This window comes from Dendrobates tinctorius, unplaced genomic scaffold, assembly GCF_039654945.1.
Source record: "Dendrobates tinctorius isolate UK_male_01 unplaced genomic scaffold, ASM3965494v1 ptg000062l, whole genome shotgun sequence".
Taxonomy (NCBI): Eukaryota; Metazoa; Chordata; class Amphibia; order Anura; family Dendrobatidae; genus Dendrobates; species Dendrobates tinctorius.
In genome coordinates, this window is record NW_027361730.1 from 8,512,388 (window position 1) to 8,529,618 (window position 17,231).

The 17,231-nt window shown below is 50.7% G+C and overlaps 1 protein-coding gene across 1 annotated transcript; it reads left to right on the forward strand.

Annotated features, from left to right (window-relative positions):
• The first annotated feature begins 3,192 nt into the window (after nt 1-3,192).
• On the forward strand, nt 3,193-5,819 carry LOC141092861 (uncharacterized). Its single transcript, XM_073579175.1, has 3 exons — nt 3,193-3,425; nt 4,364-4,523; nt 4,634-5,819. Exons 1-3 carry the CDS (start codon nt 3,380-3,382, stop codon nt 5,817-5,819), a joined length of 1,392 nt encoding a protein of 463 aa, XP_073435276.1. The 5' UTR covers nt 3,193-3,379.
• The last annotated feature ends 11,412 nt before the right edge of the window (nt 5,820-17,231 follow it).

Genomic DNA, 17,231 nt, shown 5'->3' on the forward strand with positions numbered 1-17,231 from the left:
AACGTCAATTCGTCCCACAAAAAATAAGACCTTACATGACTCTGTGGGCCAAAATACGGAAAAATTATAGCTCTCAAAATGTGGTGATGCAAAATTATTTTTGCAATAAAAAGCGTCTTTTAGCATGTGACGGCAGCCAAATATAAACACCCCCTGTTAATAGTAAATCAAACCTTCTTTTATCACCCCCTTAGTTAGGGAAAAATAATAAAATAAAAAAAGGAATTATTTTTTCCCATTAGGGTTAGGGTTGGGGCTAAAGTTAGGGTTGGGGCTAAAGATAGGGATAGGGTTGAGGCTAAATTTACGGTTAGGGTAGGGGCTAAAGTTAGGGTTAGGGTTGGGGCTAAAGTTAGGATTAGGGTTATGGTTGAGATTAGGGTTAGGGGTGTGTTAGGGTTAGGCTTGTGGTTAGGGTTATGGTTAGGTTGGGATTAGGGTTAGGGGTATGTTGGGGTTAGGGATGGAGATAGAATTGGGTTTCCACTGTTTAGACACATCAGGGGCTTTCCAAACGTGACATAGCGTCTGATCTCAATTCCAGCCAATTCTGTGTTGTAAACGTCAAACGGTGCTCCTTCCCTTCCAAGCTCTGCCATGCGCCCAAACAGTGGTTTACCCCCACATATGGGGTATCAGCCTACTCAGGACAAATTGCACAACTTTTGGGGTCCAATTTCTCCTTTTACCTTTGGGAAAATAAAAAATTGGGCAAAAAAATTTTTGGAGGAAAAAATATAATTTTTTTTATTTTTATGGCTCTATGTTATAAACTTCTGTGAAGCACTTGTGGGTTCAAAGTGCTCATCACACATCTAGATAAGTTCCTTGGGGGTCAAGTTTCCAAAAGGGGGTCACTTGTGGGGGGTTTCCTCTGTTTAGGCACATCAGGGGCTCTCCAAACGCGACATGGTGTCCGATCTCAATTCCAGCCAATTTTACGTTGAAAAAGTCCAATGGCACTCCTTCCCTTCCGTGCTCTGCCATGCGCCGAAACTGTGGTTCCCTCCACATATGGGGTATCAGCATACACAGGACAAATTGCCCAATAACTCTTGGGGTCCAATTTCTCATGTTACCCTTGGTAAAATAAAAAAATTGGACCTGAAATAATGTTTTTGTGAAAAAAAGTTAAATGTTCATTTTTTTTAAACATTCAAAAAATTCCTGTGAAGCACCTGAAGGGATAATAATCTTCTTTAATGTGGTTTTGAGCACCTTTAGGTGTGCAGTTTTTAGAATGGTGTAACTTTTGGGTATTTTCTATCATATAGACCCCTCAAAAGTGACTTCAAATGTGACGTGGTCCCTAAAAAAAATGGTGCTGTAAAAATGAGAAATCGCTGGTCAACTTTTAACCCTTATAATTTCCTAACAAAAAATTTTTGTTTCCAAAATTGTGCTGATGGAAAGTAAACATGTGTGGAAATGCTACTTATTAAGTTTTTTCTGCCTTATCTCTGTGGTTTAAGGGCATGAAAATTCAAAGTTGGAGAATTGTGAAATTTTCAAAATTTTCACCAAATTTCCTTTTTTTTAACAAATAAACGCAAGTTATATCAAAGAAATTTTACCACTAACATGAAGTACAATATGTCACGAGAAAACAAAGTCAGACTCACCGGGATCCATGAAAGCATTCCAGAGTTACTACCTCTTAAAGGGACAGTGGTAAAAATTGGCCTGGTCATTAACATGCAAGCCATCCTTGGGGGTTAAGGGGTTAATGATGTGCTGTCAACTTTCTACTGCATGTAATCACAAGCAGTGGTCCTGTGGTTTGTTAACAGTGATAGTATTACATAGATTGCTGGCTGAAACCAAGCAGTGACGGCAGGTGTGTATCATTGATTATGTTATTTTTGGCAAAATCACTTTAACCCCTTTCCTATAATGGACGTAATATTCTGTCCATGTGACCCTAGACCTAATTCCCATGGATGGAATAATACGTCATAGCGATCAGCGGCGCCCACGTGGTGAGCACCGCTGATCACGGCCAGGTGTCAGCTGATTATCACAGCTGACACCCGGCACAATGTGTCAGGGGCGGTCACGGACTGCCCCCGACACGTTAACCCCTTGCACACCGCGATCAAATACGATCGCGGTGTACCGGGGGTTAAAGGGAAGCATCGGCAGGGAGGGGGCTCCCTCCGTGCTTCCCTGAGCCCCCCACAGCAGCGCAATGTGCAGCGCTGCTGCGGGGGTCTCTTTACCTGCAGGCCCCCGGATCCAAAATGGCGACGGGGACCTTCGGGGGCCTGCAGGGAGGTATCTTTCTCAGTGCCTGTTGAGAGCAGGCTCCGAGAAAGCCTGCAGCAGCGCCTGTCAGGCTGGTTTCACATTTGCGTTTTTTAGCGCTGGAAAAAAACGCATACGTGCGCATGCGATTTTTCCCCTATATTTAACATGGGTGCGCATACCTGCGCGCTTGTAAGCGCATGTATGCGATTTTCATGCGCTGCGTTTTTTTGGGGTGTGCGTTGGTATTTTCCAGACGCTGCATGTTGCATTTTTTGGTCCTTGAAAAAATCGCATGCGCACGTATGCGCACGTTTTGCGCTAAAAATGGCCATTATAGCCTATGGATGCGCATATGTGCGCACTGGCATGCGCAGGTATGCGATTTTTTAGCGCTGCGTTTTTTGGGTGGTGTCCACTTTTTATCCTAGTTAGAATCTTCTAAAGTCAAAAAAAAAAAGTCTATATAAAGGAGGTGCCTGCCAAAACTCTGCCACTACTACACTAGACAGATTGAAGAGCAGACATTCAACCAAGAACCCATTATATCAGCGAAGAATGTGAGTATATTACATTATATGCCTGTCCTTTTAAATTATGTATGTACTAATGATTTTTATTATTTTTACATGCAGTATGTCTTCAGAATCTGAGTATTCCCCATCGCGGCAGGAATTGGCGCAAGCAGACCGTGAGGTGATTATTTTCGTGCATCTGGTAAGTATATCTGCTGCTTCTCCAAATCTCTTACGTTTTTTTCAACTTTCAGACATCGTCATCATCATCTGTGGACGGGAATAGTGAGGGCGAAGAGCAGGAGCAGCGAAGCCAAGTCCCGGTGGTGATACGGAATGTAAGTATCAAATGATTTGTAATGTTCTTTATTTTTTTTTTATCTTCTATTTTTACTCTTTTTTTTGTTTCTTTTTTTGTAACTTTTTAGTCAATTTAAATTTGATTATTCTAATGAATGTGTTTTGTCTAGGTTCCACAACGGGATGAAGACGTCTACCTGGATAATGAGCAGCTCATCAGCCTGGTCCAGGAGCGTTCGCCGTTGTGGGACAGCCGTGACCGGCTGTACAAGGACAATGTGGTGACCCGGCGGCTATGGAATGAGGTGGCCGCAGCGTTGATGGATGGCTGGGACAGCGCCACAGCATCCGCCAAAAAGGCGTTTAGTGAGTATTTCCCTGCTCTGTATTGTGCCGCAGTGACTGTTGTCCTTGACGGCACTGTTGGGTTTCGTGCTAGGCGTATTCTAGCAGGAAACCCAACAGTGTCATCGTGGTCTACAGTGACTGCTTTGAGTGTTGTATTGCTACATTGTGACGAAGTGACTGTTGTCCTTGACGGTACTGTTGGGTTTCGTGCTAGGCGTATTCTAGCAGGAAACCCAACAGTGTCATCGGGGTCTACAGTGACTGCTTTGAGTATTGTATTGCTACATTGTGCCGCAGTGACTGTTGTCCTTGACGGCACTGTTGGGTTTCGTGCTAGGCGTATTCTAGCAGGAAACCCAACAGTGTCATCGGGGTCTACAGTGACTGCTTTGAGTATTGTATTGCTACATTGTGCCGCAGTGACTGTTGTCCTTGACGGCACTGTTGGGTTTCGTGCTAGGCGTATTCTAGCAGGAAACCCAACAGTGTCATCGGGGTCTACAGTGACTGCTTTGAGTATTGTATTGCTACATTGTGCCGCAGTGACTGTTGTCCTTGACGGCACTGTTGGGTTTCGTGCTAGGCGTATTCTAGCAGGAAACCCAACAGTGTCATCGGGGTCTACAGTGACTGCTTTGAGTATTGTATTGCTACATTGTGCCGCAGTGACTGTTGTCCTTGACGGCACTGTTGGGTTTCGTGCTAGGCGTATTCTAGCAGGAAACCCAACAGTGTCATCGGGGTCTACAGTGACTGCTTTGAGTATTGTATTGCTACATTGTGCCGCAGTGACTGTTGTCCTTGACGGCACTGTTGGGTTTCGTGCTAGGCGTATTCTAGCAGGAAACCCAACAGTGTCGTCGGGGTCTACAGTGACTGCTTTGAGTATTGTATTGCTACATTGTGCCGCAGTGACTGTTGTCCTTGACGGCACTGTTTTTTTTTTTTATCAACAGTGGACAAAGTCCGAACACGTTGGCGTTCGATCAAGGACCGCTTCAACAGTGATGTTCGTGCTGAGGGCCAGGTTCGCAGTGGATCTGCGTCAAGGACCAGAACTAGATACCGTCACTATCACGCGTTGCAGTTCCTAAGACCGGTCCTTGCCACAAGATCGTAAGTATTATACATTTTGGGTTTTTATTTTTATTAATCTGTGTTTTTCTAATCCACAGCTGATGCTTCTTGTAAAGGCATGGTAGTAATGATTTTCCTTTCTTCCACAGCACCTGGAGCAGCACCCTGCAACCTGGCCCTGGAGCGGTCCTTCCTCGGACGTCCTCTGACCCGTCCCAGCCATCCGACAGCCAGGAAGCACCTTGCAGGTCCCACACACACACAGCTGGTGACCAGGAAGCTGGGCCATCAGGTGTTCCCCTGTCCCAGGTCTCTGCCACTGGTTATGCGGGCACTACCCGCCAGCGGCAGAGGGCCTTGGACAGGAATGTCTTGCCCGAGTTTATGCATTTGAGCGAGACATTTAATTCCAGCCTCAAGTCACTGTCCGACAGAGTTGAAAGCGGTTTTGCACTGATGGAACGTGGTTTTAACCACTTTGAACACCGCTTCAATTCTGTAGAACAGCGCCTTGACCGTCTGGAGGCCGACCTCAACAGACCAGCACACCATTTTTTTAGTAAGATTGAAAAGGGCATGGCGGAACACCTTAGTCCTGATCAACAGCTGAATGTGCTGCAGGCCTGCAACAATGCTTTCTTGCAGGCTATGCAGCATAATCGGTACGGTCAGCAGTCAGTGGTGTCCTTTCCACCTGTGCCACCATTGACTCGCTTCACCTCACTACCGACTTGTGCTGCATACCACTGCACGGACACCTCTCTTCAAAGCCAGGACACCCACCGTTACACCACCACAAGTCTGAGTGCAGCTGGTCACTTCACCGACACCACCATGGCAAGCGCTGCTCCTGTCTGGAGCACCACCGCCAATCCCATGCATGCGTGGAGCTCAGCCACCACTAGGCAAACATGGAACAGCCCTGCCGCTACAACAACATGTAGTAGCCCTGCCACCACCACTCTGCAAACCTGGACCATCACTGCCGCCACCAGTCCTCCTGCAAGGACGAGCACTGACAACGAAGAGCAGCAGCAGCCACCTCAGCAGCAGCAGCCACCTCAGCAGCAGCCACCTCAGCAGCAGCCGCCACCTCAGCAGCAGCAGCAACCACCTCAGCAGCAGCAGCCACCTCAGCAGCAGCCGCAACCTCAGCAGCAGCAGCCACCTCAGCAGCAGCCGCCACCTCAGCAGCAGCAGCCACCTCAGCAGCAGCCGCCACCTCAGCAGCAGCCGCCACCTCAGCAGCAGCAGCCATACCAGCAGACGGGGGACCTGCATTCCATATTTGCCCCTAGTTCTAGGCGAAATCAATCAAGGCGGGCATTGGGCTAAAAGTCGGTCCAGGCACACAAGCCTACGGCGACATGCCATTACAACTAATGTACCTGAACAGATTTCCTCTCCTACAAGTGTTCCTACTAGAGTTGAGCGATACCAGCCGATACTTGAAAATATCGGATCGGAATGGATCGGCCGATCTTAAAAAAAAGTATCGGTATCGCCGATTCCGATACCGGGAACCAATGCAAGTCAATGGGGCCAAAATATCGGAATTAAAAAAAAACCTTTCTTTCCTTGTAGGTTAATTCTACATGAAGAAAAACAACTAAGAATAATGTAGAATGTATTGTGGGAGGTGGAGGAGACATTAAAGCCATAGAGGTTTAGCCCAATCAAATGGAATAGCAGGAATTAAACTTTTTTTTTTAAAGATGTTAGGAGTTACAAAGATATTGACTATGTTAGCCTCATTTATATTTTGCCAGACATGTATGTCTTCTTCTTCTACTTCCTTTTTTTACATTCTTCTTCTTCTTCTTCTACTTCCTTTTTTTACATTCTTCTTCTTCTTCTTCTACTTCCTTTTTTTACATTCTTCTTCTTATTCCTTTTTTTACATTCTTCTTCTTCTTCTTCTACTTCCTTTTTTTACATTCTTCTTCTTCTTCTTCTTCTTCTTCTTCTTCTTCTTCTTCTTCTTCTTCTTCTTCTTCTTCTTCTTCTTCTTCTTCTTCTTCTTCTTCTTCTTCTTCCTTTTCTTACATTCTTCATATTCTTCTTATTCAACAATTATTATTCTACATATTCAGCTTCTTCATCTTCTTCCTATTCTTCTTCATCATATTCTTGTTTGTGTCAGGCATTCCTGTAGTTGTTATCTAGAAAAGTTAGAAGTTTACACCTTCCGTTCTGCCTGTCACAAAAGATTTACAACAGGATTTGTCCGCGTTCAGTTTGGCCTGCAGAAGCAGGCCTTTTCCAGGGGCACCACGAGGAGGAACGGACTCACCCCCATACACTGCTTAGTCTTCTTCTGCTTATAAATAAGATAATATCATTTGCTCAGAGTATTAGTCTTATGCTTAATGTTCTTCTGCTTTGTTTTTTTTATGCTTCTTTGTCTTCTCTCTCTTGTTGTTCTGCATCTTGGTGGTTGTCTTCCTGTTCTTTGTCCTCTTGAACCAGCTGACGGTACTGGCACCCGGAGGGGCAGCAGAAGGAACAAGAGCCAATGGCACTACCGAGGACCAGCTGACGGTGCTGGAACCCGGTTACTAAGCAGGAGGTACCTGTGCTACAAAGCACTACCAAGGACCAGCAGACGTTGCCGGAACTCGGATACCGAGATGGAGGCACCTAGGCCAAACGCTCTGACGAGAACCAGCTGACGGTGCTGGAACCCGGAGGGGTAGCATAAGCTGCAAGAGCAAATGGAAATAGCGAGGACCAGCTGACAGTGCTGGCACCCGGAGGGGCAGCAGAAGGAATAAGAGCCAATGGCACAACCGAGGACCAGCTGACGGTGCTGGAACCCGGTTACTAAGCAGGAGGTACCTGTGCTACAAAGCACTACCAAGGACCAGCAGACGTTGCCGGAACTCGGATACCGAGATGGAGGCACCTAGGCCAAAGGCTCTGACGAGAACCAGCTGACGGTGCTGGAACCCGGAGGGGTAGCATAAGCTGCAAGAGCAAATGGAAATAGCGAGGACCAGCTGACAGTGCTGGCACCCGGAGGGGCAGCAGAAGGAATAAGAGCCAATGGCACAACCGAGGACCAGCTGACGGTGCTGGAACCCGGTTACTAAGCAGGAGGTACCTGTGCTACAAAGCACTACCAAGGACCAGCAGACGTTGCTGGAACTCGGATACCGAGATGGAGGCACCTAGGCCAAAGGCTCTGATGAGAACCAGCTGACGGTGCTGGAACCCGGAGGGGTATCAGAAGTTACCCCTGAAAAGCAAAGTTGGCATGCCGCAAGCTGGCCGCAGTTACCGAATCACACAGTCCTACAGGGGGTGCTTGTCCTACTGGCACTATGGAACAAACCTTTCTTACCAGAACCCGCAGTCCACATAGGAAGCACCTAAACTGCTGGCACCCTAGCCTCGGCTAACCCAACCGCAACACGACATGGCAACTTGGGGTGGCAAACTGACATTGACACTTCCCGGAAACAGCAGGCAGGGCTGGAACCAAGCTGGGCAGGAGGGAGTACCCGTGCCAAAGTCAGTTATGAGCAGCAACTGGCGATGTTGGAGCCCAGGACAAGCACTTAGCAGGCTGAGGCCTGATGTGCTGTCAATTGGGAGGCAGCAGGACAGATTGCCATCAAAACAGCAGGGGAACAGCTGACGTTACTGAACCCCACAAACACAGGAGCTAGTGTTTTACTCTGTGAAGACGGCACTTCCGAGCAACAACTGGCTGTGTTGAAGCCCAGGGACAAGCACGGAGCAGGCTTAGGCTGCATTGAAGAAATTTTAAGATCGGTTGTAGACTACTAATTTGAACCAAGCTCCACTTAGGCCTGTGGATTCACTGATTTTCGTATTTCCCCTGTCCTCCAACCCCGCCAGTTACAGCTCCGAAGTGGCGTCTGCACAATCCACACTTGTTCCTGTGTTACAGGTGTTCAGTCCGGTCAGTTAATCCCCTGATGTGTGTCCGGCAATGTCGCCTGCTCTGTCCACATTCCGATAATGGGAATGTGGACAGAGCAGGCGACATTGCCGGACACACATCAGGGGATTAACTGATCGGACTGAACACCTGTAACACAGGAACAAGTGTGGATTGTGCAGACGCCACTTCGGAGCTGTAACTGGCAGGGTTGGAGGACAGGGGAAATACGAGAGACAGTGGAGCCACAGGCCTAATTGGAGCACGGTTAAAAATCAGTAGTGGTACGACTGTGTAGGCAGCAGGAGACTTTGCCATCCACACAGCAGGGGATCAGCTGACATTACTGAACCCCACTGAGACACGGGAGCAAGTATCTCTTTCCGTGTGGACGGCACTTCCGAACTACAACTGGCTGTGTTGAAGCCCAGGAAATAGGAGGGTGTAGGCAGAGGCCTACTGTATTTTGAATGAGTTTACAGCAGGAGAGACTGCCATCCACAAAGCAGGGGATCAGCTGACGTTACTGAACCCCACTGAGACACGGGAGCAAGTATCTCTTTCCGTGTGGACGGCACTTCCGAACTACAACTGGCTGTGTTGAAGCCCAGGAAATAGGAGGGTGTAGGCAGAGGCCTACTGTATTTTGAATGAGTTTACAGCAGGAGAGACTGCCATCCACACAGCAGGGGATCAGCTGACGTTACTGAACCCCACTGAGACACGGGAGCAAGTATCTCTTTCCGTGTGGACGGCACTTCCGAACTACAACTGGCTGTGTTGAAGCCCAGGAAATAGGAGGGTGTAGGCAGAGGCCTACTGAATTTTGAATGAGGTGACAGCAGGAGAGACTGCCATCCACACAGCAGGGGATCAGCTGACGTTACTGAACCCCACTGAGACACGGGAGCAAGTGTCTCTTTCCGTGTGGACGGCACTTCCGAACTACAACTGGCTGTGTTGAAGCCCAGGAAATAGGAGGGTGTAGGCAGAGGCCTACTGTATTTTGAATGAGTTTACAGCAGGAGAGACTGCCATCCACACAGCAGGGGATCAGCTGACGTTACTGAACCCCACTGAGACACGGGAGCAAGTATCTCTTTCCGTGTGGACGGCACTTCCGAACTACAACTGGCTGTGTTGAAGCCCAGGAAATAGGAGGGTGTAGGCAGAGGCCTACTGAATTTTGAATGAGGTGACAGCAGGAGAGACTGCCATCCACACAGCAGGGGATCAGCTGACGTTACTGAACCCCACTGAGACACGGGAGCAAGTGTCTCTTTCCGTGTGGACGGCACTTCCGAACTACAACTGGCTGTGTTGAAGCCCAGGAAATAGGAGGGTGTAGGCAGAGGCCTACTGTATTTTGAATGAGTTTACAGCAGGAGAGACTGCCATCCACACAGCAGGGGATCAGCTGACGTTACTGAACCCCACTGAGACACGGGAGCAAGTATCTCTTTCCGTGTGGACGGCACTTCCGAACTACAACTGGCTGTGTTGAAGCCCAGGAAATAGGAGGGTGTAGGCAGAGGCCTACTGAATTTTGAATGAGGTGACAGCAGGAGAGACTGCCATCCACACAGCAGGGGATCAGCTGACGTTACTGAACCCCACTGAGACACGGGAGCAAGTGTCTCTTTCCGTGTGGACGGCACTTCCGAACTACAACTGGCTGTGTTGAAGCCCAGGAAATAGGAGGGTGTAGGCAGAGGCCTACTGTATTTTGAATGAGTTTACAGCAGGAGAGACTGCCATCCACACAGCAGGGGATCAGCTGACGTTACTGAACCCCACTGAGACACGGGAGCAAGTATCTCTTTCCGTGTGGACGGCACTTCCGAACTACAACTGGCTGTGTTGAAGCCCAGGAAATAGGAGGGTGTAGGCAGAGGCCTACTGAATTTTGAATGAGGTGACAGCAGGAGAGACTGCCATCCACACAGCAGGGGATCAGCTGACGTTACTGAACCCCACTGAGACACGGGAGCAAGTGTCTCTTTCCGTGTGGACGGCACTTCCGAACTACAACTGGCTGTGTTGAAGCCCAGGAAATAGGAGGGTGTAGGCAGAGGCCTACTGTATTTTGAATGAGTTTACAGCAGGAGAGACTGCCATCCACACAGCAGGGGATCAGCTGACGTTACTGAACCCCACTGAGACACGGGAGCAAGTATCTCTTTCCGTGTGGACGGCACTTCCGAACTACAACTGGCTGTGTTGAAGCCCAGGAAATAGGAGGGTGTAGGCAGAGGCCTACTGAATTTTGAATGAGGTGACAGCAGGAGAGACTGCCATCCACACAGCAGGGGATCAGCTGACGTTACTGAACCCCACTGAGACACGGGAGCAAGTGTCTCTTTCCGTGTGGACGGCACTTCCGAACTACAACTGGCTGTGTTGAAGCCCAGGAAATAGGAGGGTGTAGGCAGAGGCCTACTGTATTTTGAATGAGTTTACAGCAGGAGAGACTGCCATCCACACAGCAGGGGATCAGCTGACGTTACTGAACCCCACTGAGACACGGGAGCAAGTGTCTCTTTCCGTGTGGACGGCACTTCCGAACTACAACTGGCTGTGTTGAAGCCCAGGAAATAGGAGGGTGTAGGCAGAGGCCTACTGTATTTTGAATGAGGTGACAGCAGGAGAGACTGCCATCCACACAGCAGGGGATCAGCTGACGTTACTGAACCCCACTGAGACACGGGAGCAAGTATCTCTTTCCGTGTGGACGGCACTTCCGAACTACAACTGGCTGTGTTGAAGCCCAGGAAATAGGAGGGTGTAGGCAGAGGCCTACTGAATTTTGAATGAGGTGACAGCAGGAGAGACTGCCATCCACACAGCAGGGGATCAGCTGACGTTACTGAACCCCACTGAGACACGGGAGCAAGTATCTCTTTCCGTGTGGACGGCACTTCCGAACTACAACTGGCTGTGTTGAAGCCCAGGAAATAGGAGGGTGTAGGCAGAGGCCTACTGTCTTTGTAATGCGGAGACAGCAGGAGAGACTGCCATCTCCACAGCAGGGGAACAGCTGGCAGTGCTGAACCCCACTAACACTTGAACGAATGTGTTTGGCTCTGTGGAGACGACACTTCTGAACACCAACTGACGCTGTTGGAGCCCAGGATTAGGCGAGGAGCAGGCTGGGGCCTACTGGATTTTGGCAGGTGAAGGCAGCAGGAGACTTGCCATCTCCACAGCAGGGGAACAGCTGGCAGTGCTGAACCCCACTAACACTTGAACGAATGTGTTTGGCTCTGTGGAGACGACACTTCTGAACACCAACTGACGCTGTTGGAGCCCAGGATTAGGCGAGGAGCAGGCTGGGGCCTACTGGATTTTGGCAGGTGAAGGCAGCAGGAGACTTGCCATCTCCACAGCAGGGGAACAGCTGGCAGTGCTGAACCCCACTAACACTTGAACGAATGTGTTTGGTTCTGTGGAGACGACACTTCTGAACACCAACTGACGCTGTTGGAGCCCAGGATTAGGCGAGGAGCAGGCTGGGGCCTACTGGATTTTGGCAGGTGAAGGCAGCAGGAGACTTGCCATCTCCACAGCAGGGGAACAGCTGGCAGTGCTGAACCCCACTAACACTTGAACGAATGTGTTTGGTTCTGTGGAGACGACACTTCTGAACACCAACTGACGCTGTTGGAGCCCAGGATTAGGCGAGGAGCAGGCTGGGGCCTACTGGATTTTGGCAGGTGAATGCAGCAGGAGACTTGCCATCTCCACAGCAGGGGAACAGCTGGCAGTGCTGAACCCCACTAACACTTGAACGAACGTGTTTGGCTCTGTGGAGACGACACTTCTGAACACCAACTGACGCTGTTGGAGCCCAGGATTAGGCGAGGAGCAGGCTGGGGCCTACTGGATTTTGGCAGGTGAAGGCAGCAGGAGACTTGCCATCTCCACAGCAGGGGAACAGCTGGCAGTGCTGAACCCCACTAACACTTGAACGAATGTGTTTGGCTCTGTGGAGACGACACTTCTGAACACCAACTGACGCTGTTGGAGCCCAGGATTAGGCGAGGAGCAGGCTGGGGCCTACTGGATTTTGGCAGGTGAAGGCAGCAGGAGACTTGCCATCTCCACAGCAGGGGAACAGCTGGCAGTGCTGAACCCCACTAACACTTGAACGAACGTGTTTGGCTCTGTGGAGACGACACTTCTGAACACCAACTGACGCTGTTGGAGCCCAGGATTAGGCGAGGAGCAGGCTGGGGCCTACTGGATTTTGGCAGGTGAAGGCAGCAGGAGACTTGCCATCTCCACAGCAGGGGAACAGCTGGCAGTGCTGAACCCCACTAACACTTGAACGAACGTGTTTGGCTCTGTGGAGACGACACTTCTGAACACCAACTGACGCTGTTGGAGCCCAGGATTAGGCGAGGAGCAGGCTGGGGCCTACTGGATTTTGGCAGGTGAAGGCAGCAGGAGACTTGCCATCTCCACAGCAGGGGAACAGCTGGCAGTGCTGAACCCCACTAACACTTGAACGAATGTGTTTGGCTCTGTGGAGACAACACTTCTGAACACCAACTGACGCTGTTGGAGCCCAGGATTAGGCGAGGAGCAGGCTGGGGCCTACTGGATTTTGGCAGGTGAAGGCAGCAGGAGACTTGCCATCTCCACAGCAGGGGAACAGCTGGCAGTGCTGAACCCCACTAACACTTGAACGAATGTGTTTGGCTCTGTGGAGACGACACTTCTGAACACCAACTGACGCTGTTGGAGCCCAGGATTAGGCGAGGAGCAGGCTGGGGCCTACTGGATTTTGGCAGGTGAAGGCAGCAGGAGACTTGCCATCTCCACAGCAGGGGAACAGCTGGCAGTGCTGAACCCCACTAACACTTGAACGAATGTGTTTGGTTCTGTGGAGACGACACTTCTGAACACCAACTGACGCTGTTGGAGCCCAGGATTAGGCGAGGAGCAGGCTGGGGCCTACTGGATTTTGGCAGGTGAATGCAGCAGGAGACTTGCCATCTCCACAGCAGGGGAACAGCTGGCAGTGCTGAACCCCACTAACACTTGAACGAACGTGTTTGGCTCTGTGGAGACGACACTTCTGAACACCAACTGACGCTGTTGGAGCCCAGGATTAGGCGAGGAGCAGGCTGGGGCCTACTGGATTTTGGCAGGTGAAGGCAGCAGGAGACTTGCCATCTCCACAGCAGGGGAACAGCTGGCAGTGCTGAACCCCACTAACACTTGAACGAACGTGTTTGGCTCTGTGGAGACGACACTTCTGAACACCAACTGACGCTGTTGGAGCCCAGGATTAGGCGAGGAGCAGGCTGGGGCCTACTGGATTTTGGCAGGTGAAGGCAGCAGGAGACTTGCCATCTCCACAGCAGGGGAACAGCTGGCAGTGCTGAACCCCACTAACACTTGAACGAACGTGTTTGGCTCTGTGGAGACGACACTTCTGAACACCAACTGACGCTGTTGGAGCCCAGGATTAGGCGAGGAGCAGGCTGGGGCCTACTGGATTTTGGCAGGTGAAGGCAGCAGGAGACTTGCCATCTCCACAGCAGGGGAACAGCTGGCAGTGCTGAACCCCACTAACACTTGAACGAACGTGTTTGGCTCTGTGGAGACGACACTTCTGAACACCAACTGACGCTGTTGGAGCCCAGGATTAGGCGAGGAGCAGGCTGGGGCCTACTGGATTTTGGCAGGTGAAGGCAGCAGGAGACTTGCCATCTCCACAGCAGGGGAACAGCTGGCAGTGCTGAACCCCACTAACACTTGAACGAATGTGTTTGGCTCTGTGGAGACGACACTTCTGAACACCAACTGACGCTGTTGGAGCCCAGGATTAGGCGAGGAGCAGGCTGGGGCCTACTGGATTTTGGCAGGTGAAGGCAGCAGGAGACTTGCCATCTCCACAGCAGGGGAACAGCTGGCAGTGCTGAACCCCACTAACACTTGAACGAATGTGTTTGGTTCTGTGGAGACGACACTTCTGAACACCAACTGACGCTGTTGGAGCCCAGGATTAGGCGAGGAGCAGGCTGGGGCCTACTGGATTTTGGCAGGTGAATGCAGCAGGAGACTTGCCATCTCCACAGCAGGGGAACAGCTGGCAGTGCTGAACCCCACTAACACTTGAACGAACGTGTTTGGCTCTGTGGAGACGACACTTCTGAACACCAACTGACGCTGTTGAAGCCCAGGATTAGGCGAGGAGCAGGCTGGGGCCTACTGGATTTTGGCAGGTGAAGGCAGCAGGAGACTTGCCATCTCCACAGCAGGGGAACAGCTGGCAGTGCTGAACCCCACTAACACTTGAACGAATGTGTTTGGCTCTGTGGAGACGACACTTCTGAACACCAACTGACGCTGTGGGAGCCCAGGATTAGGCGAGGAGCAGGCTGGGGCCTACTGGATTTTGGCAGGTGAAGGCAGCAGGAGACTTGCCATCTCCACAGCAGGGGAACAGCTGGCAGTGCTGAACCCCACTAACACTTGAACGAATGTGTTTGGCTCTGTGGAGACGACACTTCTGAACACCAACTGACGCTGTTGGTGCCCAGGATTACGCATGCCGCATGCAGAGGCCAATGGGCAGCGGTTTTTATGGAGGTTGTGGACTACTACTGATTCTAACCATGCTCCACTTAGGCCTCTGGCTCCACTGTCTCTACTATTTACCCTGGCCTCCAACCCCGCCAGCTACATCTCTGAAGTGGCGTCAGCACAATCTACACTTGTTCCTGTGTTACTGGTGCTCAGTCCCATCAGTTGATCCCCTGATGTTTGTCCGGCAAGTTCGCCAGCTCTGTCCTCATTCCCACTACTGGTTATGGGAATGTGGACAGAGCAGGAGACCTTGCCGGACACACATCAGGGGATAAACTGATGGGACTGAGCCACAGGAACACAGGAACAAGTGTAGATTGTGCTGACGCCACTTCAGAGATGTAGATGGCGGGGTTGGAGGTCAGGGGAAATAGTAGAGACAGTGGAGCCAGAGACCTAAGTTGGGCACGGTTAAAAATCAGTAGTGGTTTGAATGTTGATGGAGCTGGTGACTCTGCCGTCCACACAGCAGGGGATCAGCTGGCATTACTGAACCCCAGTAACACAGGAGCTAGTGTGTTTCTCTGTGCAGACGACACATCTGAGCGACAACTGGCTGTGTTGAAGCACAGGGATTATAGTTCAGGTGGTAGAAAAATGAACACACCAGCAGACCTGGATACAGTTGCCAACCACTAATTTAGTCTGTAAGAGGAATGGCAAAGTCTTTGGAGATCCAGGCCTTGTTCATTTTCAGAAAAGTCAGCCGGTCAACATTATCGGAAGATAGTCGCGTGCGACGGTCTGTTAGTACACCACCTGCGGCACTAAAGACACGTTCCGATAATACACTGGCAGCAGGGCAAGCCAGCACCTCCAATGCATACTGGCTAAGCTCTGGCCATGTATCCAGCTTAGAGACCCAAAACTTGAAGGGGGAAGAGCCATCTGGGAGTACAGCGACAGGGCAAGACATGTAGTCTGACACCATCTGACGGAAGCGTTGCCTCCTGCTGACTCGAGGCGTCGCTGATGGTGTAGACAATTGTGGTGGACACACAAAACTTTGCCACATTTGGGCCATAGTGGTCTTGCCTTGTGCTGCGGCACTGCCTCTGCTCCCTCTTTGTGCAGAGTTTCCTCCACTGCCTCGACGCACAGAGCTGCTTTGTAAAGCACTTGCAACAATGCTGTCGGGTGGAATGGAAAACATTATGGACTGCACCAGTGACTCTTCGTACTCCCGCATTTTACGCTCCCGGTTCAACGTTGGTATGAGCCTTTGTACGCTGTCCCGGTAGCGAGGATCTAGGAGGGTGTACACCCAATAATCAGCCGAGACGAGAATGTGGGCGATGCGGCGGTCGTTTCTCAGGCACTGCAGCATGAAATCAACCATGTGCTGCAGACTCCCAACTGCCAAAGAACCGCTGTCCCCTGTTTGAGGCGTGACCTCGACCTGCTCTGCATCACCCCACCCTCGCTGTACATACTGAGTAGAGGTTTGTGTACCTCCCTCCTCTGGAGAGATGTCTTCCTCCTCCATCGACTCCTCCTCATCCTCCTCACAAAGTGTCCCCTGCCTAGGCCTTTGTGAGGAAACACGTAGCGCAGACTGTCCAGAAGCAGATGGCATTTGGGACTCCTCATCCTCCACCTCTTCTGAAACCTCATCCCTTAGTGCTTGCAGTGTTTGTTGAAGCAGGCAGATAAGGGGGACAGTCATGCTGACTAGTGCATCATCTGCACTCGCCATCCGCGTGGATTCATCGAAGGCACGCAAAACGAGGCAGATGTCCTTCATAGAGGCCCACTCAATGGTGCTGAAGTGTGAACGGCGCACAGTGCGACTTGTTTGCGCCTGATGCAGCTGGTACTCCATGACTGCTGCCTGCTGCTCACACAACCGCTCCAACATATGTAACGTTGAATTCCACCGGGTGGGTAGGTCACATATGATGCGATGTTCTGGAAGGCCAAATCGTCGCTGCAGAGCAGCGAGGCGCGATCTTGCCGTGCTGGAACGTCGCAAGTGAGCGCACTCTATGCGGACCTTGTGCAACAGTGCATCAAGATCCGGATAGTCCCTCAGAAAGCTCTGCACGACCAAGTTAAGAACATGTGCCAGACATGGGATGTGTGTGAGGTTGCCTAGGCCAAGAGCTGCCACCAGATTTCGGCCATTGTCACACACTACCAAGCCCGGCTGGAGATTCGCTGGCCCAAACCACACATCGCTCTCCAGCTTGATAGCATTCCAGAGCTCCTGCGCTGTGTGGCTTCGATTCCCCAAAGAAATTAAT

Excerpts from the sequence above, each read along its gene's own strand:
- LOC141092861 (XM_073579175.1), top strand. The coding sequence starts at position 3,380 with ATGGATGGCTGGGACAGCGCCACAGCATCCGCCAAAAAGGCGTTTA. Across the intron at positions 3,426-4,363 it reads ATCCGCCAAAAAGGCGTTTA|TGGACAAAGTCCGAACACGT; the intron begins GTGAGTATTTCC and ends TTTTATCAACAG. Across the intron at positions 4,524-4,633 it reads CCGGTCCTTGCCACAAGATC|CACCTGGAGCAGCACCCTGC; the intron begins GTAAGTATTATA and ends TTTCTTCCACAG.